At 62.9% G+C, this 16,210-nt stretch overlaps 2 protein-coding genes across 4 annotated transcripts; one reads left to right on the plus strand and one right to left on the minus strand.

Moving 5' to 3' along the window:
* The first annotated feature begins 19 nt into the window (after nt 1-19).
* RFXANK (regulatory factor X associated ankyrin containing protein) lies at nt 20-6,125 on the plus strand. Of its 3 annotated transcripts, none has more exons than XM_049808816.1 (10): nt 20-275; nt 899-1,113; nt 1,344-1,421; nt 2,132-2,212; nt 2,571-2,636; nt 2,810-2,910; nt 3,935-4,060; nt 4,577-4,643; nt 4,880-4,960; nt 5,324-6,125. In XM_049808816.1, exons 2-10 carry the CDS (start codon nt 906-908, stop codon nt 5,380-5,382), a joined length of 867 nt encoding a protein of 288 aa, XP_049664773.1. In that variant the 5' UTR covers nt 20-275; nt 899-905; the 3' UTR covers nt 5,383-6,125. The 3 variants fall into 3 exon arrangements, with proteins under 3 accessions (XP_049664773.1, XP_049664772.1, XP_049664771.1); XM_049808815.1 differs by lacking the exon at nt 20-275 and adding an exon at nt 295-560; XM_049808814.1 differs by lacking the exon at nt 20-275 and adding an exon at nt 295-497.
* A 93-nt stretch (nt 6,126-6,218) lies between these two features.
* On the minus strand, nt 6,219-8,969 carry NR2C2AP (nuclear receptor 2C2 associated protein). Its single transcript, XM_049808817.1, has 6 exons — nt 8,931-8,969; nt 7,819-7,880; nt 7,557-7,647; nt 7,320-7,425; nt 6,900-6,968; nt 6,219-6,603 (listed from the first exon to the last, which is right to left on the minus strand). The coding sequence occupies exons 2-6, from the start codon at nt 7,857-7,859 to the stop codon at nt 6,488-6,490; spliced, it is 423 nt and encodes a 140-aa protein (XP_049664774.1). The 5' UTR covers nt 7,860-7,880; nt 8,931-8,969; the 3' UTR covers nt 6,219-6,487.
* Between the last annotated feature and the right edge of the window lie 7,241 nt (nt 8,970-16,210).

A 16,210-nucleotide genomic window follows, 5' to 3' on the forward strand; every position in this document is an offset into this window, starting at 1 on the left:
TTGTCCCCTCACAGCCCCTCCGTGGGTGTGTGGGACCGGAGCCCTCCCACCCCCAGGACCTGCGTTGCCGGAGCCGCTCAGGCGGGAGCGGGACGTCGAGGGACGAGGGACAAATTTGGGGAGAGGGGGCTCGCCCGTCCTCCTTCCCCCCCCCCCCCCCGCCATGATCAGTGAGGACCTGCTGCCCCACGACCACCTCCACGCCGTGTCCCCGTCCCACGGAAAGGGCCTGTCGCTTTAACTCCAGGCTTTCCGCCTCGCCCGGCCTCCAGCAGGTGGAGCTGGGGGGGGGGGGAGGTGTGTGTCCCCCCACTGTGCCCCCCATTCCCCTCAGGCAGCCTTCCCCTTCCCCCCTTTCCCCTCCCCTAGCCCGGCTGGGCCTTGCCAGGCCGCCCTGGTTGAGGCCGGAGGAAGGGGAAGTGCCGGGACGGGAGGCGGGAACCGGGAACCGGGAACGGGGCCGAGGTGGGGGGGCCCTGCACCGGAGGATACCGGGGGTGAGCCCAGACTCTTCACCGGGGAACGGTGACCCGGTCTGAGCCGGGACGCGGGGCCCACCGGTCAGCCCAGAGGGCAGGGATGGCTGGAGGTGGGAGTGGGGTGGCCGGGGAGAACGGGGGGGCTGTGTGGGGGTTGGGGTGTTTTTTTTGGGGGGGGGGGTCCCTCCGACCCACCCTGGCTCGGTCCGCTCAGCGACCGTGGTCGGTGATGGTCCCGGTACATCTTCGCGATGCTTCCACAACCGGAGGTTTTGTGGGGAGTCTGGTCGGAAAGGACAAGGAGGGGACCCCCAAAAATTGCGCTTGCCGGCAACGAGGAGTTTGGTGCTTCCCCCTCACCCCGCTGTCCCCTCCCCACTTTTTTTCCCCCCCCTTTCTAACGCCTTGTTGTGTGGCAGCTGTCCCATGGAAGGTGAAGCGGCAGTCGCTCGTCTTGTGGAGACCCCCCCAAATGACGGGGACGCCCGGGAGGTGCCAAAAGAAGATGAAAACGGAGCGGAGGGAGCAGCAGCCGCAGAGGAGCTGGCTGCGAGCAGGGGGACGGGGGACAGCCGTGTTCCCCCGGGATGTCTGCGGCCGAACCAGGACACGGCACGCTTGGACCGCGGGGAAGGTGAGTGCTGGGGGTGACGGGGCGGTGGGAGCCAAGATGGGGCATGCACGAACCCGGGATCCTGCAGCGTCTGTCCCCCTGTAAACTGGGATCAACGTGCCCTCCGTCCTGGGGATTGGGGTGCATGCGGGGTGCTTGCCATGCTGGTTGGGTCTCGTGTTGTTTGTGGAGCCCAGCCTGCTCCCCAACAAGCAGAACTGAGGTCCCTAATAGCTGCCCTTGTTTTGTAGGTGGGAGAGACGCTCTCCTGAAACCCTCGACTGCCTCGATGGACAGGCAGAGGAGCACCGAGCTCTTGGCCCTTGACAGTGAGTGATGCAGAGCCTGGTGCTCACAGATGCTCAGGTGCAGCCTCAGTGGGAGACAGGCATGGGAGAGGTCATCTGGATCTCTCATCCCACAAAGGCAGCTAGAAAAAAAGTCTTTTTCTGCTGCCACTCCCTCCCACAATGTGGCAGGGCCAAGTCCAAACCCAGACCCTGGTGATGACTTGTGCCAGCAGTGAGAGGTCACTGCAGCTCCATGCAGTGGAACTGGAGATGGCAAACTCTTTTCATATACTTTCCTAATTAAACTACGAATCGCTTGTTGAAAACAAATTGAGATTTCCAAGTGGAGATCTTCAAGGGGAGGAAATATGAGGATGAACTTGAGTGCATCCCCCAGGCTGTCCTCTGCAGTATATCGTGTGCAATTATGTCATTAATGCCAGATCCCTGCCTCCCGCGGTGCCCCAGATGGACTCTGCCCCTCCTTGGGCAGCTGTTCGGGCTGTTTTATCTTCCCTGCTCAGCTGTTGGTCCCTGTGCACTGGTCAAACCTCAGCCTCCAGGCTCTTTACTTGCAAGGGAATAACTCCTTTTTTGCAGGACTCAGTTTTTGCCAGGGACAGGAGGGAACAGCTTCAGATAAATCGCATGCGACCCGAGCTTTCATGATGCTCTTGGCCTCAAGTCAGTGTCGTTCCTCCCTGTGCACAGAGGAGACGTGCCCTGACTCTGTCCTCTCTCTGGAACAGGTTTTCCCCTGAAGCACACGAACACGCTGACGAACAGGCAGCGAGGCAATGAGGTCTCAGCCCTCCCAGCCACGCTGGACAGTGAGTACCGCTGGGCAGAGCAGGGCTGCGCATCTCAGACGCAGATGCGTATGGGTTGTAGGGGGAACAGAGAGACAGCGGGGCTGGAGCCTCTGTCTCCTGCTGCCATGCTGTTCAGTGTCCACTGGGGCAGTCTCTCAGGCTGCTCCCTCCAGTGCTGTTGCTCTCAGCACTTGCCGTGGCTGGCTGTCCCCACTGCTGAGCAGCAGAAGGGTGTTACACATCGGGCTTTTGGGGGCTTAGATGGGGGCTGGCCAGTTACCACCTCGTCAGGCTTGCAGGGACCCACTTGCAGATGGTGGTTGCTGAGCTGGGGAAACATTTTGTCCTGATGGGTGAATTCTTTCTATCCCCCCAGCATTGTCCATCCACCAGCTTGCTGCCCAAGGTGAGCTCAGCCAGCTGAAGGAGCATCTTCGGAAAGGTACGTGTCTCTTTGGGTTCTCACCCCAGATCATGCAGAGTCCTGCCAGGTCACAGTACTCTCTGATAAACCCACAGCTTAGTTTTACAGCCTTTGCTGGGTTTACTGGGAGGACAGGGAGCAGAGAGGGCTTTGCCCTTCCTATTTACAATGTCTCATCCATGTTTGTGCAGGCGAGAACTTGGTAAATAAACCTGATGAGAGAGGTTTCACACCGCTGATCTGGGCTGCAGCCTTCGGAGAGATCGAAATGGTCCGTCACCTGCTGGAATGGGTAAGGCCACACTCACACAGCACCTCGTTAACAGGAGATGTCCCATCTCCAACCCCGGTGGCTGCCAAATTGTCCAGCACCATCCTGGTACCATCTCAGCTGATCTTTCCCATGGCACCAAACAAGACACGTTTGCAGAGCTAATGGCTCAGACGCTGTCGGATGCTACTCCCTATTGGGCTGTGAGCTAAGTCAGGAGCATGAAGAGCCTTATCTCACGGTTAGCAATAACTGTTTGTAATTAAATATCTGCTTATTGGTAATTTGAGATCAGGCTTATCACTTGGGCCCTGTAATCTGCCAGCAAATGTGCTCGCTGAGGTATCGTTGCAGTTAATGAACTCATTGCTGCATCGTCCTTGAGTGTCAGGCTTGCAGTCGAGGACTGTCGGGGGATGAGCAGGAACCAGATCCCCCTGCAGTCTGGATCAAGCTGCTCCCCAAAGCTCAGTCCCACATCCACATGTGTCCGGTGATCAGCGAATGCTCACGCTACAAGCGCTGGCCAAACTCTGGCTCTGTTACTGTATTAGCAGCAAAATTGCAATGCATTACCAGAGGGAAACAGAACCCAAAATAAATGAGGTGAGACATTGATAAAGGCTATAATTAAATCCAGGAGAGGTCTGTGGCTGGCAGGCCTTGGAAGACAGGGAGGTTTTCTAGGTAAATCAGTAACAAAAGAGACGGTGGATACTGTACAGGCATTTAGACAGGGCTGGTAGCACTGCTAGTAGTGATGGGAAAAAGGGCCGAGTAACAGGAACCATCACGCTTAGTTTACTGACACTGCAGAAGGGCTTTTAAGTCCTCACCCAAGATGTTTGGTTATGATTAAAATATGCCCGGTAAGGATTTTGGTAAAGGAGAGGTCACTGGGAACGCGTAAGCCATCTCTGCCCCATGAGGCTGTCGGGACCTGGCTCCATGATCAGCCCCCCTGGGGTACCCAGCCTGTACTGAGTGCCCCAGGTCTCAGCAGGGCTCCTTCACCCGTCGGAGCTAATGCCTGTGCCGTCCCCAGGGCGCTGACCCCCACGCGCTGGCGAAGGAGCGGGAGAGCGCCCTGTCCCTGGCCAGCATGGGTGGCTACACCGACATCGTTATCATGCTGCTGGAGAGGAACGTGGACATCAACATCTACGACTGGGTGAGTGCCGCTGGGTGCAGGCTGCCGCTGCAGGGATCACGCCAGCGCTGGGAGCGACACCTAGCCCCGGATGGGGCTCTGCAAAGCTCCTTTTAAAAAGCAGCAGTGAGTTCACATCGTTCTGGGCTGAGTTAGCAGCAATGCTTTTCTCCTAGATGCTTCCCAGGCTCACAGCACTCGTTTGCCTGCTCATGCAGTTGTTTTGAGAAATTGATCTGGATAATAATTTTAAATGGTTTCCTCAGTTGTTCACACTGGTGATGTTACTAGCCACAAGGAAACAGCGCTCAGAACTTAAGGTTGTCTTTAAAATTATGCAATTTAAAAGTTACTGTATGGCATACAGAGAATAAAACCTGTGCAGAGCCGGTCTGCGAGAAAACACCCAGCCCAGAGCTGGGACAGGGCAGAAAGGGGATCCCAGCGGGTCGGGGACCTTCCACGCGAAGCAGGAGCTGCATGAGCACGGCCCTGTGTGAAGCCAACAATGACACAGCTCCTTCCCTTTCCCTGCAGAACGGCGGCACTCCTCTGCTCTACGCCGTGCGCGGCAATCACGTCAAGTGTGTCGAGGCCCTACTAGGTAACGGGGAAGATCTGCACTTAGTCCTTGGCCTCAAATCTCTGCTCGTTGGTAACCGCCTTGGGGACAGAGCATGACACGCCTTGGGGGAGAAACTGAGCAGCCCTCCAGCCACGGGGGGCTGCCCAGCCAGGACGGGCACCTTTTTTGGGGTCCCCTTGCCCTGTGCCTGACCCGGAGGGGATGCCACGTCGGCAGAGAAGTGCCGTGCCCTGATCTCCACTGCCTGCTTGCAGCTCGCGGCGCAGACCTGACGATGGAGGCAGATTCTGGCTACACCCCGATGGATCTGGCCGTGGCCCTGGGATACAAGAAAGGCAAGTGTCCCCTCCATGTCTGGCAGGGACCTCTGCCTTCCCTCCCCAAAAAGCCTCCAGGCAATTCCCAGCTTCCAGCCCTGCTTGGGGCTTTCTTTGACCTTCCACCACAGCTCCCTGCTCTGCCACATAAAGAAACTAAGCCAGAGAAATCAAGATGGGTCCTGTTCCCCTTGCTCCTGCTCCCAAACCAGAGCTATGTTGGAGTTAGGGATGGGAGAGGGGAGATGTCCCCTAGAGACGGGGGTTTTCCAGCCTCCCACTGGAAAATGGGAGCAAAATGGTGACCAGGTCCTGCCCACAGCAGCACTGGCTTCTCACAGGCTTGGCTACCCTGGGTTTCACTTCTCTCCCCTCCGTTAGTCCAACAGGTTATTGAAAATCACATCCTCAAGCTATTTCAGAACAAGGAGGTAGAGTGACGTGGTGGCTCACACTGCACTGCTGCAGCACCAGCGCTTCTCCTGGCTGACACAGGGCTCTCTTCTGGGACCAACGTGGCCTCACCCAGCCATCCCAAAACGGGCAGCAGCACGATGCTTCGAGCAAGGAGCGTGTGGAGAAAGTCGGGAACTGCCTGCCCTCACTGGATCTATGCCTCTCCTGGAGGGTGGCACGGCCACAGTGCCTCGCATGCCGGGACATTCGTTTCTCACGGCAGCTGCATTTCTGCGCTGTCCGGGCTCGGCTGCTTCATCCGTGTGCGCATTCAGGTATTGCATTATTGGAAGTAAACTCTAAAGCAGCCGTGTGGAGTTCTGTCCATTGCCTCGGCCTGTCACAGCTGCCAGTCCCCGATCCCAGCAGCAGCTGCTGGGGAACTGGGAGGGGAACTGGGCCAACCAACCTCTTCAAGGCCTGCATCCCCCCAGTGCCCTCTCCAGAGCTGCCTCTTTGAAGAGGGAAGCTCCATCTTACACCCATAATCTTGCCAAGCCCTCCCTGCGCTCAGCGCTATAACCAGCCAGGGAAATATCCATAGGCAGGAGCAAAACCCTGCAGGAAGCATCACCCTGCCAGCCAGGGACACGGCACAGCCCCGGCCGAGAGTTGGCACGCTGTGGAGCCCTGTAAGGCCACAAACAGCCACTCCAAGAAGTTCAGGGGTGGTTAGCAAAGGTGAGAGACAGCCAGAGCCCACAGCACATGGAGGGGGCACTTCTCCTCTCTCCTGCTCAAGCCACGCACTGGCTTTGCCATGGCAAACCCTGGAGGGCTCCGTTCCAGGGTGGCACTTGCCCAAGGAGCAGCCGGGAAGGAGCTGGGACACCTTTTATTCAGCTGGTTACACAAGCTGTGTCCCACCAAAGGCTTGGAAGTCCAGCACATGGATCTCTGCACTGGTGTCCCTCTGTCACTGCCATCCCGTGGGGCGGGGGTCCCCTCTCAGCGCCTTGGGGTGGAATTGGGGGCAGCAGGTCCCTGCTGGCAGGATTTGCTGTCCCGTTTCCCCCTATGCAGCAGAGTCCCTGTGGGGGAACATGGGCGATGGGGGAGCAGCCCCCCACGCTGTACCTCGCCGCTGCCCTAGAGCCTCTCCCCCAGCACCCCGAGGTGGTACACCACGATCCTCCCGAAGAAGTCAGTGCTGTTCTCAAAGGTGATCTTCAGCTTATCCAGCACCGTCTCCTCCACCTGGAATCTGTGCGGGGCCCGTAAAGGAGAAAAATAGGCAGGGGGATACCATGACATTTTGGACACCTGCTCCGGGGGGGCCCACGTGGGGCTTGCACCCTGGTGCACTGCAGCCGGCGATGTCCGGATTTGCTCCAGCTCCGCTGAGTTGCTTTAGTGGGAGCAAAGTGTCAACAAGCAACCCAACAGGTCTGTTGTTTAAATTGCAGCTCCACCATCGCCCCCCCCACCCCTCCACAGCCGCGGGTGGCTCTGAGCCCACCCGCCAAGCCGTTCGACCTAGCCCGTGGCGTGGCAAAGGATATCTGCATGGCGTTGATGTCCTCGGGGTACAGGTCGGATATTTTCACCAGTTCTTCACCTGCTCTGCAGCCTGCGGAGGGCAAAGGTGGAGGCAGCCGTGTGGAGGCTCAAGTGATGGGGGAGACACCAACGGCTGCCACGGCCTTGGCTGCCCCAAAATCTTCCCTGCCTTGGCTCTGCTGCAGGACTGGGAGCAGTGGTCCATCTAAAGGACCAGGTTCCCATCTGCACCCAAAGTGTCCTGGAGAACTCCAGGTCCTTGGTATTCACCCCTCTCTGCACCAGCCCACAGCCTCAGCCCCTCTTGGGTTTCGGGAACAGCAAACAAATACCTCTGGGCCTCACAACAAACAGCTGTGGGATCCAGGTGTGGGTAAACTGAGGCAGAGGGACCCCCGTGCCCCCCAAACCAGCTCCTTACCTTCCAGCGTGCACAGCCGGCTAGAGAATCCCCCCTGGAACTGGATGTGGACCTGCGAGACCTTGACGGTGCGAGGGAAATCCAGGGTGACCCATTGGCACGTGCCCTGAAGGCAGGAATGACACCAGGGCTCCGTCACAGTGGCGAGAGCGGGGCGTTCGTCATGTGCATGGCTCCCGTCCCCCATGCACGGCTCCCGTCCCACCCTTCCGTCTTCCCCCATCCTCATCCCCCCACCTGGTCTGAGTTCCAGCACGTCTCCTCGTTCGTGTCGAACATGTACTTCTTCCCAAACTGCTTCACATCCCGGTTAAGCACAGAGCTCACCCTGCAGGGACACGTGCCACCGTCCCGGGGACGCGATGGGGACGGTGTCAGCGATAGGACACGTGTCCCCCACAGGGCCAGGGGACAGCATGTGGCACCCAAGAGGGACTCGCCTGGGGATGGCGGTCGCAGCACCCCGCTGCCCACCATCCCCTCGGGGGTCAGGACTCACCGCGTGGCTGTGTCGGCGCAGATCAGGGGCTCCACGGGCATCGCTGCCTGCAGCTGTGCTGCCTGCGGAGAGATGGGGTCAGCGAGGGGCAAAAATGGGGACACCCTGGCAGCACTGGGGACTCCTGAGCAGCATTGGGGGCACCCCAAGCAGCAACGGAGACCCCCAGACAGCACTGGGCACCCTTGAGCGACACTGGGGACACCACGAGCAGCACGGGGGATGCCCTGAACAGCACTGGGGACCGCCAAGCAGCACTGGGGGGAACCCTGGCAGCATTGGGGACCCCTGAGCAGCGCTGGGGACACCCGGAGCAGCAGCTGGGGACCCCCGGGCAGCAATGGGGACTCCTTAGCACCATTGGGGACCCCTGAGCAGCAATGGGGGCACTTCGGCAGCATTGCTGACCCTTGAGCAACACTGGGGACATGCTGAGCAGCACTGGGGACCCCTGAGCAACACTGGGGACACCCCAAACAGCACTGGGGACCCTTGAGCAGCAACTGGGGATCCCTGGGCAGCAATGGGGACCCCTGAGCAGCACTGGGGGCACCCTGGCAGCCCTGGGGACCCCTGAGCAGCAACTGGGGACCCCCGGACAGCGATGGGGACCCCTTAGCAGCATTGGGGGCACCCGGACAGCGATGGGGACCCCTGAGCAGCATTGGGGGCACCCCAAACAGCACTGGGGACCCTTGAGCAGCACTGGGGGCACCCTGGCAGCCCTGGGGACCCCTGAGCAGCAACTGGGGACCCCCGGACAGCGATGGGGACCCCTTAGCAGCACTGGGGGCACCCGGACAGCACTGGGGACCCTTGAGCAGCACTGGGGGCACCCTGGCAGCCCTGGGGACCCCTGAGCAGCAACTGGGGACCCCCGGACAGCGATGGGGACCCCTTAGCAGCACTGGGGGCACCCTGGCAGCAATGGGGACCCCTGAGCAACACTGGGGACACCCCAAACAGCCCTGGGGACCCCCGAGCAGCAACTGGGAACAGCCGAGCAGCCATAAGGACACCGGGACAAGCACCGGGGTACCCGCGCAGCACCGGCCACCCCCGGGTCTCGTCCCCGCGCCCATCCCCGTCCCCTCCGGCCGCCCCGCACTCACCGCCCGCCCGGCGCAGGAAGCGGCGGAACTGCTTCCCCGGCACCCGGCCGGCCGGGAACGCCTTCCCCCCCCCGGGCCCTCCCCGCCGGAGCGCTCCGCCCTCCCCACCGCGGGCACCCGGCCGTGCGGGGGCCTCCTGCACCCCCCCACGGCGAGGGTGGGTGGGTGGGATGCGCAGCACCCTGCTCCCCCCCCCCCCCCCCCAAAATCATGCAGCACCCCTGGGGGTGCCGTGTGTCCCCCGGGTTTCAGCCCTTCTGCAATGCTCCCCCCCCACCCCCCAGCGTCCCCCCCGGCCCCTGCACGGCTCTGGGGATCGGGGTACACCCCCCCACACACACCCCCACACGGGTCCAAAGTGGGGGGGGGACCCGCCGGGCTCTGGGCTGGGGGCGGCCGGGTGCCCTCCTGGGCCAGCTCTGTAGGTGGCACTGGCGGAGCGCAGCTGAACCCAGCGGCGGAGAGAGGCTGCAGGGGGGGTGCGGGGGGGTGCAGGGAGCCTTGCACGGCCCGGCAGCCCGCACAGCCCAGCATCTCTGCGTGCTCCGGCAGCCCGCACATCCCAGTATCCCGCACATCCCAGCATCTCTGCGTGCTCCGGCACCCTGCACATCCCAGCTCCGGTATCCCGCACATCCCAGCATCCCGCACATCCCAGCATTCCTGCGTGTTCCAGCACCCTGCACATCCCAGCATTCCTGCATGCTCCAGCATCCCACGCATCCCAGCATCCCGCACATCCCAGCAGCCCTGCATGCTCTACCATCCCTGCATGCTCCAGCATCCTGCACATCTCAGCATTCCTGCGTGTTCCAGCACCCTGCACATCCCAGCATCCCTGCGTGCCTCAGCATCCCTGCGTGCTCCAGCATCCTGCACATCCCAGCATTCCTGCCTGCTCCAGCATCCCGCGCATCCTAACATCCCTGTGTGTTCCAGCACCCCCCCCCATGCTCGGGCATGCCTGCACTGGAGCACCCCCGTGTTAGAGCATCCCTGCACGCTCGGTCATCCCTGCATGTTCCAACGTCCCTGCACACCCCAGCATCCCCCTGGATGCAAGTCACCACCGCAAAGCGCAGGGAAATCCAAGCCCTCCCTGCTGCCTCTCAGCCAGCGTGGCAGGGCCGGCTCTCCCGTGGGCCCTCCCGGCCAGGCAGGGCTGAGCTGCCCCCCCAGCCTGCGAGGGAGCCACGGGGAGCCCGGAGCAGCTGTGTGGGGAGAAATCCCCCCCCATACACACACACACACATATAACACGGCAGCTACTTAAAATTATCCTTCGCAGCATATGGTACCGCTACGCTTGCCCACAGCCCCAGGTCTTTGCCGACGTGCCCCGCTGCTCGGCGAGGTTGCCAAGCCTGGACCCCACGGTGGTCCCACGGCCCCCGTCGCCGTCTTGCTGGGGGAGGCAACGCGAGGCGACGGCACAGCGGTGCTCTGCAGCCCTCCCAAACCTCCCCGGGTGCTGGGCTGCCTGCGTGAGTCACGGCGGCCGCGCCGAGGCTGCCTGCGCTCAGCCATAAGCAAAAATAAAACCAGCCGAGCGCTGCAAAGCCATCACCTCCCCCTCGCAGCGCGGCTCTGGGGGCTCGGCCCCCGGCTGGGGCTGTGCACACGCTTGCACGTGCTGGCACACGCGTGTCACAGAGCATACACGTGTGCACGCACGCACATGCGGTGACACACACTAGTACACACGTGACGTGCTCCGTCTTCCTCCTCTTTCCTCCCCTTCTCCCCCCCCACCCCCACCGAGTTTCGCCTGAGAAATTGGGTCAAAAACCGCAGGAGCCTTAATTGCCCCTCGGCTCATCACGCGTCGGGGATGGGTTTGCCATTTGTGCCACCGCCGCCGCGTCACCTCCTGCCCGCGCCTGCCGGCGCCGTCCCCCCTCACCCCGGTGACCCCCTGGCCCCTCCAGCCCTGCCTGTTTGGGGGCAACCGGGAGGGACGGCACTCCGGCTCTGGGGGTCTTCAGCCTCAGCATCTTCTTCGCTCTCGAGGAACGAAGCGGGTGGTAAATGCAGCTGTTTCACCCCGGGCTGCGCCGGGAGCAGCTTGGCGTCGGCGTTGGCTCCCGGCTGCCATCCAGCCCCGGCACTCAGCCGCCCGCCGGGGGGGCCTTTGCATTTTATCCAAGAGCTAATAGAAAGACTGGTGCCAAACCAGGCGCCGGCATAGATCCAGACCCCCCGCTCCCACCGGGCATGAGCTCCCACCCGCGAGTCGCCGGGATGCTGGCCCTGTGCCGGCGTGGCCACCTCGTGCCGGCGGTGCAGGAAACGGGTGCCGTCGCCTTTTGTGCGGCGGGTGCCGGCGTGTGAGTTTTGCTGAGCAACCCCGGCTGGCGCCGGGAGTCGCTTCCGAAGAAGAAGCGGGTGTTGTGCCCTTCGCCGTTAATTACTTGTGGCGATTGATTTCCACTTCCGTGTAAACACTGGAGATTACCGGTGAATGCGGCACAGGCGTTATTCAACGCCGCGGCCTCTCTGCCTGGCACAGGGCCCTGCCTGTTCTCCGGGCTGGGCCTCTGCCTTTATTCCCCCTGTCTGTGCAGAGGGGCCGGGGGTCCCGGGGGGGCCGGGGGGACCGGGAAGGGCAGGATTTGGCACAGCCGGTAATTAATGCTAAATAACAATGTGGTGGCATCTCCGCGCTGGGAAGGAGATGTGCAGGGCAGCGACGGGTGCGTCCCTTTGGAAGAGGATGGATAAAAGGATATAATTATAATTATCTTATTATAGCCCTGCTTTTAAGCCACAAACCGGCATTTACTCCCAAAGGGGTGAGGGCACCAGGCTCGTGGCCGGATCGCTGCCGTGCCGGTGTCCTCTCCACCGATGCCACCGTGCAGGGGGTGCCGGAGATGCGGTACATCGGCCGTGAGCAGGTGTGGGGGTAGGATGTGCCGTTAATGAGCTTGGCTCTGCTAACGGGGGATGCTGCTTGGCGTCCCCGCGCCGGCAGTGCCGGGGGGAATTACCGCCCTGGCTAATGAACCAGTGCGGCGTCCCGCCGGCCCTGCTGCTAATTATTGCCGGTGTCAGAGAGGGGCCGACTGGGGCTGGTGTCCCCTACGCCTGCTCCCAGCCCCGTGCCAGCCCTGCCGGCAGCTCTCCCAAAATCACCCACGGGCGTCGCGGTGGGCACCGGGTGGCTGCAGGGTTGGGTCCTTGCCCACGGATGCTGAGCTGGTGGCATTGCCGCCCCGGAGAGTCCCTGGAGGAGGGGACCGTGTTGGGTCGCAGCTTGCGTCCCCCGTGTCCGTGGTGGACGGTGGGTGCTGGCGGGGCTGGGTGCTGCGGGAGGGCGAAAGAGCGGGCCCAGCTGCCGGAAGGGGGAAGGGAAGGAGGCAGTTGCCATGGAAACAGAAAATAAAATCAATGCATCCTGCCAGCGGGCTTGGAGGGAAGTTGGGCCTGGCCAGGGCAGGGTCCCTATATCCCCAGGGGGATGCTGCAGCCCCCAGCCCGGGATAGGGTGCCTTCGCCGCCACGTCCAGATTGTGCCGCGAGGCGGGTTTGGCCCTGGCCGAAAGCAGAAACAAACCGCAGCCGGGGCGAGGACCAGCGGGCGAGGGGTCGGGGGCAGCACGGAAGCGGGTCCGTGGTGCCAGGTCTCAGCCTGTCCCCTCCGGAGCGGACCCCGAGTCGAGGAGTCCTGCCGTGCTCTAGTGCCAGCTTTGGACCAACATCTCAGCCAACGCAGGCACCAGCTGCTGGTTCGCCCTGCCACGGAGCCGTCTGTCCGTCCGTCCGCCCTCCCGCCCGCTGTCTGTCCCCGTGCCAGTGCCCCGAGCGCTGGCCCCAGCTGCGGTGGCAGAGGCCTCATTACTAAGCCGCTCTCCCGATGAATGTGGCAGCTCTCCTGGAACGGGCTTCATTAGCCGCCGGCGGACCTGAGCGGAATAACAAGCGGCTCCGCGGGGCGCGGGACGGGGTCCCCCCGCGCACCCCCGGCGATGCGGGGACGGGGGCACGCGGCTGCGCTCCGGCTGTGGGGAACTGCGGGGCCTCTCGCCGCGCAGGGAGGGTGCCTGGCACCCCGGTTCCCTGGTGCTCGGCACCCACGGGATGGCGGTGGCGATGCTGCTCAGCACCCCGGTCACGGCGCCGCGGCCCCGGCTGCCGAACGGGGCAGCGCTGGAGCTGGGGAGGCTCCCGGCCTCAACACCCCCCCCCCAAACTGGCTCTGTCATCAGGGTGACGAGGGTGCTTCGCCACCTGCTTTCGCAGAGCCAACGCCTCCATCCCGTTTGGGACTCTACAGTGTCCCCATGCCTGTCCCCACGCTGTGGGTTGGCCGCGTCACCTCTCTGTTCTGGGTCTCGATGGGAGCGAGACCTGGCTGAGACCTATCAAACTCACGTCACGTGTGGCTCCTGGCCCCTCTGCCGTCCCCTGGGTGGCCGAGGCCAAGCCGGGGTTACGCTGAAGCCATGCGGATTCCCCCCAACCCCACACCGGTGCCGGAGACCCACCGGGTCTCCCCGGGGCCAGCGGCGGGTCCGTGCCCTTCGTGGTGTGAACCCCTCGCCACCGCCACCACGCACCCCAATCGCCGGCGGCCGCCTCCCCGCGTCCCTGTCACAACAAAGGAAAACATCTCTGGATGGAAACTGCAGGAGGGTCGTCACGGCAACACTGCTGCAGGATTTCACCAGAAACCCAGCGTTCCGGGCTCAAAAAGACACTCGGGTCCCTGCTCGCCCTGGCAGATGCCAGTGCAAAACCCACCGGGGCCGGGAACGAGTGAGTGGAACGGAGGCATGGAGTGACCCCAACCACCGCTGCCCCCAGGACCACCCGGCCTGTCACCGGTGGGGTTGGGGACACGGGGAGCGGTGGGGACCCGGTGACACGGGTGCTGCCTCATGGGAGCAGCTCGGGGCAGAGCCGTCGGTGCTCCCAGGGCGACGCCGCAAGGACGGGCTGGACGTGGGGCTGGGCGCGTGGAAGGAACCGTGAGCCGGGCAAGGATGGGGACATGGGGACATCCCTCCGTGCCAGGCGTACCTGGCTCTCCCACCCGGATGGAGGGATGGCCACGGTGGGATGTTGGGGATCCAGGTTGGGCCCGGGGGACGGGGGGACCCCATGAAATCACCTCCCAGCTGGAGTGACCAGCTGGGGGGACACCGGGGCTCCAAACTGGTGCCAGCAGAGGAGCTGGTCCCCGCTGCCACCCCGCCGCGGGCTGCGGTCCCCGGGTGCCGAGCAGCTGCCGGCGCGGGGAAGCGGGCGGGGGGAGAGGTGTCTATTAAATCCCCATCCATAAGCCGCGCTGGCTGGTGTCTGTTATGACATTTATCTCCACTCGAGAGGAGAGCTCCGATAACTCACTGCCGGCACCTTCCTCAGCAAGACAAATGGCCGGTGGCAGATCAGCCACGTTGCCTCTGCCGGGGCCCCAGGTGGTGGGTGGGTGGGTGCCTGGGGTCCCTCTGCTCCCCCCCCTCACCTGCCCCTTGAGGTTTGAGTCCCCAGGCGGCTCCAGCTCCGCTCTCCCCGCAGCCTTTTCGCCCCACAGACCCGTCGTGGGTCGGGGTCAAGGCTGGGTGCAGCTTCATCACCGCCCCTGGTGCTCGTTCACGAAGGGGGGCCCATGGGAGGTGGGTGCTGGGGATCAGACCCTGCCGGTGCCACTGGCTTTCCGGATGAAGCTTAGGAAGATGAAGAGCGGGAGGAAGGGTTTAGGCTGTGGGCAGCGAGGAGGCAGCAGGTGGGTGGGATGTGGGTGATGCTGAGGGTGCAGAACCCAGCTGCAGTGGGGAGCCGCGGGAGCATCTTCACCCCGAAGGGTGCCCAGGCCCTTGCATGAACGGGGCGAGAGTTTTGGAGCCGGCACCATCCTGCCGTGTGTGGGCAGCGGGTCCTGCCTCCGCTGGGAGCCACACTCATCCGCGCTCGGAGCATCCTCTCTGGGCACATCAGATGGTGCAGCACCCTCCTTCCAGCAAAGCCCAACCCGCACCCATGGGTGCCCTTTCCAAAGCAGGATAGCAGGATTGGAGACCTGTAGGGTGGCAGCACCGGCCACCTGGATCCTCTTGGAGCGGGAAGCAGCCGGGACATCAGGGTGCCGGCAAATCCCCTGGGACCCTCTCCCCAATCTTGCTTGGCAAACACGACGGCGACATTAACCCCTGTCGTTGTCCCCCACGCTCGGGCACCTACGTGGGGACGGGGACGCCAGCTGCAGCCACATAAAGAAGGGGAACAGAAGAGCTCTGTGCGCCGGCAATGCCGGGGTTGTGCCGGGGGGCTTCACAAAAGGCAGGAAACGCCGCGAAAAGTCTGGTACAATGGAGTCGGAAATGAGAACTTTGCTCTCGGGTTTCCGTGGACTCATCCTATGGGGAAAATGAGGGGGGGAAATATTTTTTCACCGGTTGTTGCCAAGTCCTGGGAGACAGGGTGGCATTCTTCATTCACCGGCGGGAAGGTGACCCCCCCCCCAAATCCTCCCTGACAGCTCAGTGATGGTGTCCCCCCTCCCCGTTTTGGGGTTCGTTTCTGGTATTGAAGCTCCCTGGAGTGTCTCAACCGCTTTATTGGGGTGGTTTGGGCTTTTTTCTAGCCTTCATCCATCCTCATCATCTTCCAGCCCCTCTGGGGCTCCCCATACGGGGCTGTACAGGGGTGCGGAGGGGCTGGAAGGTGCTGCTGGTTGCACCCTGTATGACTTAGCAGGGATTTTGGGGTGCAGAGGGGCTGGAAGGTGCTGCTGGTTGCACCCTGTATGACTTAGCAGGGATTTTGGGGTGCAGAGGGGCTGGAAGATGCTGCTGGTTGCACCCTGTATGACATAGCAGGGATTTTGGGGTGCAGAGGGGCTGGAAGATGCTCCCCTGTTTGAAGATACCCTAAAACCCCGCTGGCTCCCAGGGCTGGACTAGAGGGGAGCACAGTGGCTGGAGCATGGGGGGCCCCCGCAGTGGCTGGAAGATGCCCCCCCTTTTTTTGGAGCCCCCCTTAAAACCCTGCTTGGACGCAGGGATGGGGAGGGGGACGCTGTGCATACTGGGGGGGACCCTCACCCACCTCAGGGGGGGCTGCGGAGGGGCTAGAAGGGACCCCCACCCCCTCATTACAGCGGCCCCTGCCAACCCCGGTTGCGGGGGGCTGCGGTGCCTGCGCCGGGGGGGGGGGGGGGGGCAGAGCCGGTCCCGTTCGATGGGGGGGGGGGTGGGTGGGTGTGTTTGGGGGGGGGGGGGCGGCGCATGCGCGCCCGCCCCTCGCCCTGCGCCGGGCAGCGCGGCGGGGCGCGGAGC

This window comes from Accipiter gentilis, chromosome 8 (genome assembly GCF_929443795.1).
Source record: "Accipiter gentilis chromosome 8, bAccGen1.1, whole genome shotgun sequence".
NCBI lineage: Eukaryota > Metazoa > Chordata > Aves > Accipitriformes > Accipitridae > Astur > Astur gentilis.

Coding starts and splice junctions, on each gene's coding strand:
- RFXANK (XM_049808816.1), top strand. CDS start 906: ATGGAAGGTGAAGCGGCAGTCGCTCGTCTTGTGGAGACCCCCCCAAAT. Junction 1,422..2,131: donor CGAGCTCTTGGCCCTTGACA/GTGAGTGATGCA, acceptor TCTCTGGAACAG/GTTTTCCCCTGAAGCACACG. Junction 4,061..4,576: donor ACATCAACATCTACGACTGG/GTGAGTGCCGCT, acceptor CTTTCCCTGCAG/AACGGCGGCACTCCTCTGCT.
- NR2C2AP (XM_049808817.1), bottom strand. CDS start 7,859: ATGCCCGTGGAGCCCCTGATCTGCGCCGACACAGCCACGCG. Junction 7,426..7,556: donor CGTGCTGGAACTCAGACCAG/GTGGGGGGATGA, acceptor TCCTGCCTTCAG/GGCACGTGCCAATGGGTCAC. Junction 6,604..6,899: donor GGACATCAACGCCATGCAGA/TATCCTTTGCCA, acceptor GGGCCCCGCACA/GATTCCAGGTGGAGGAGACG.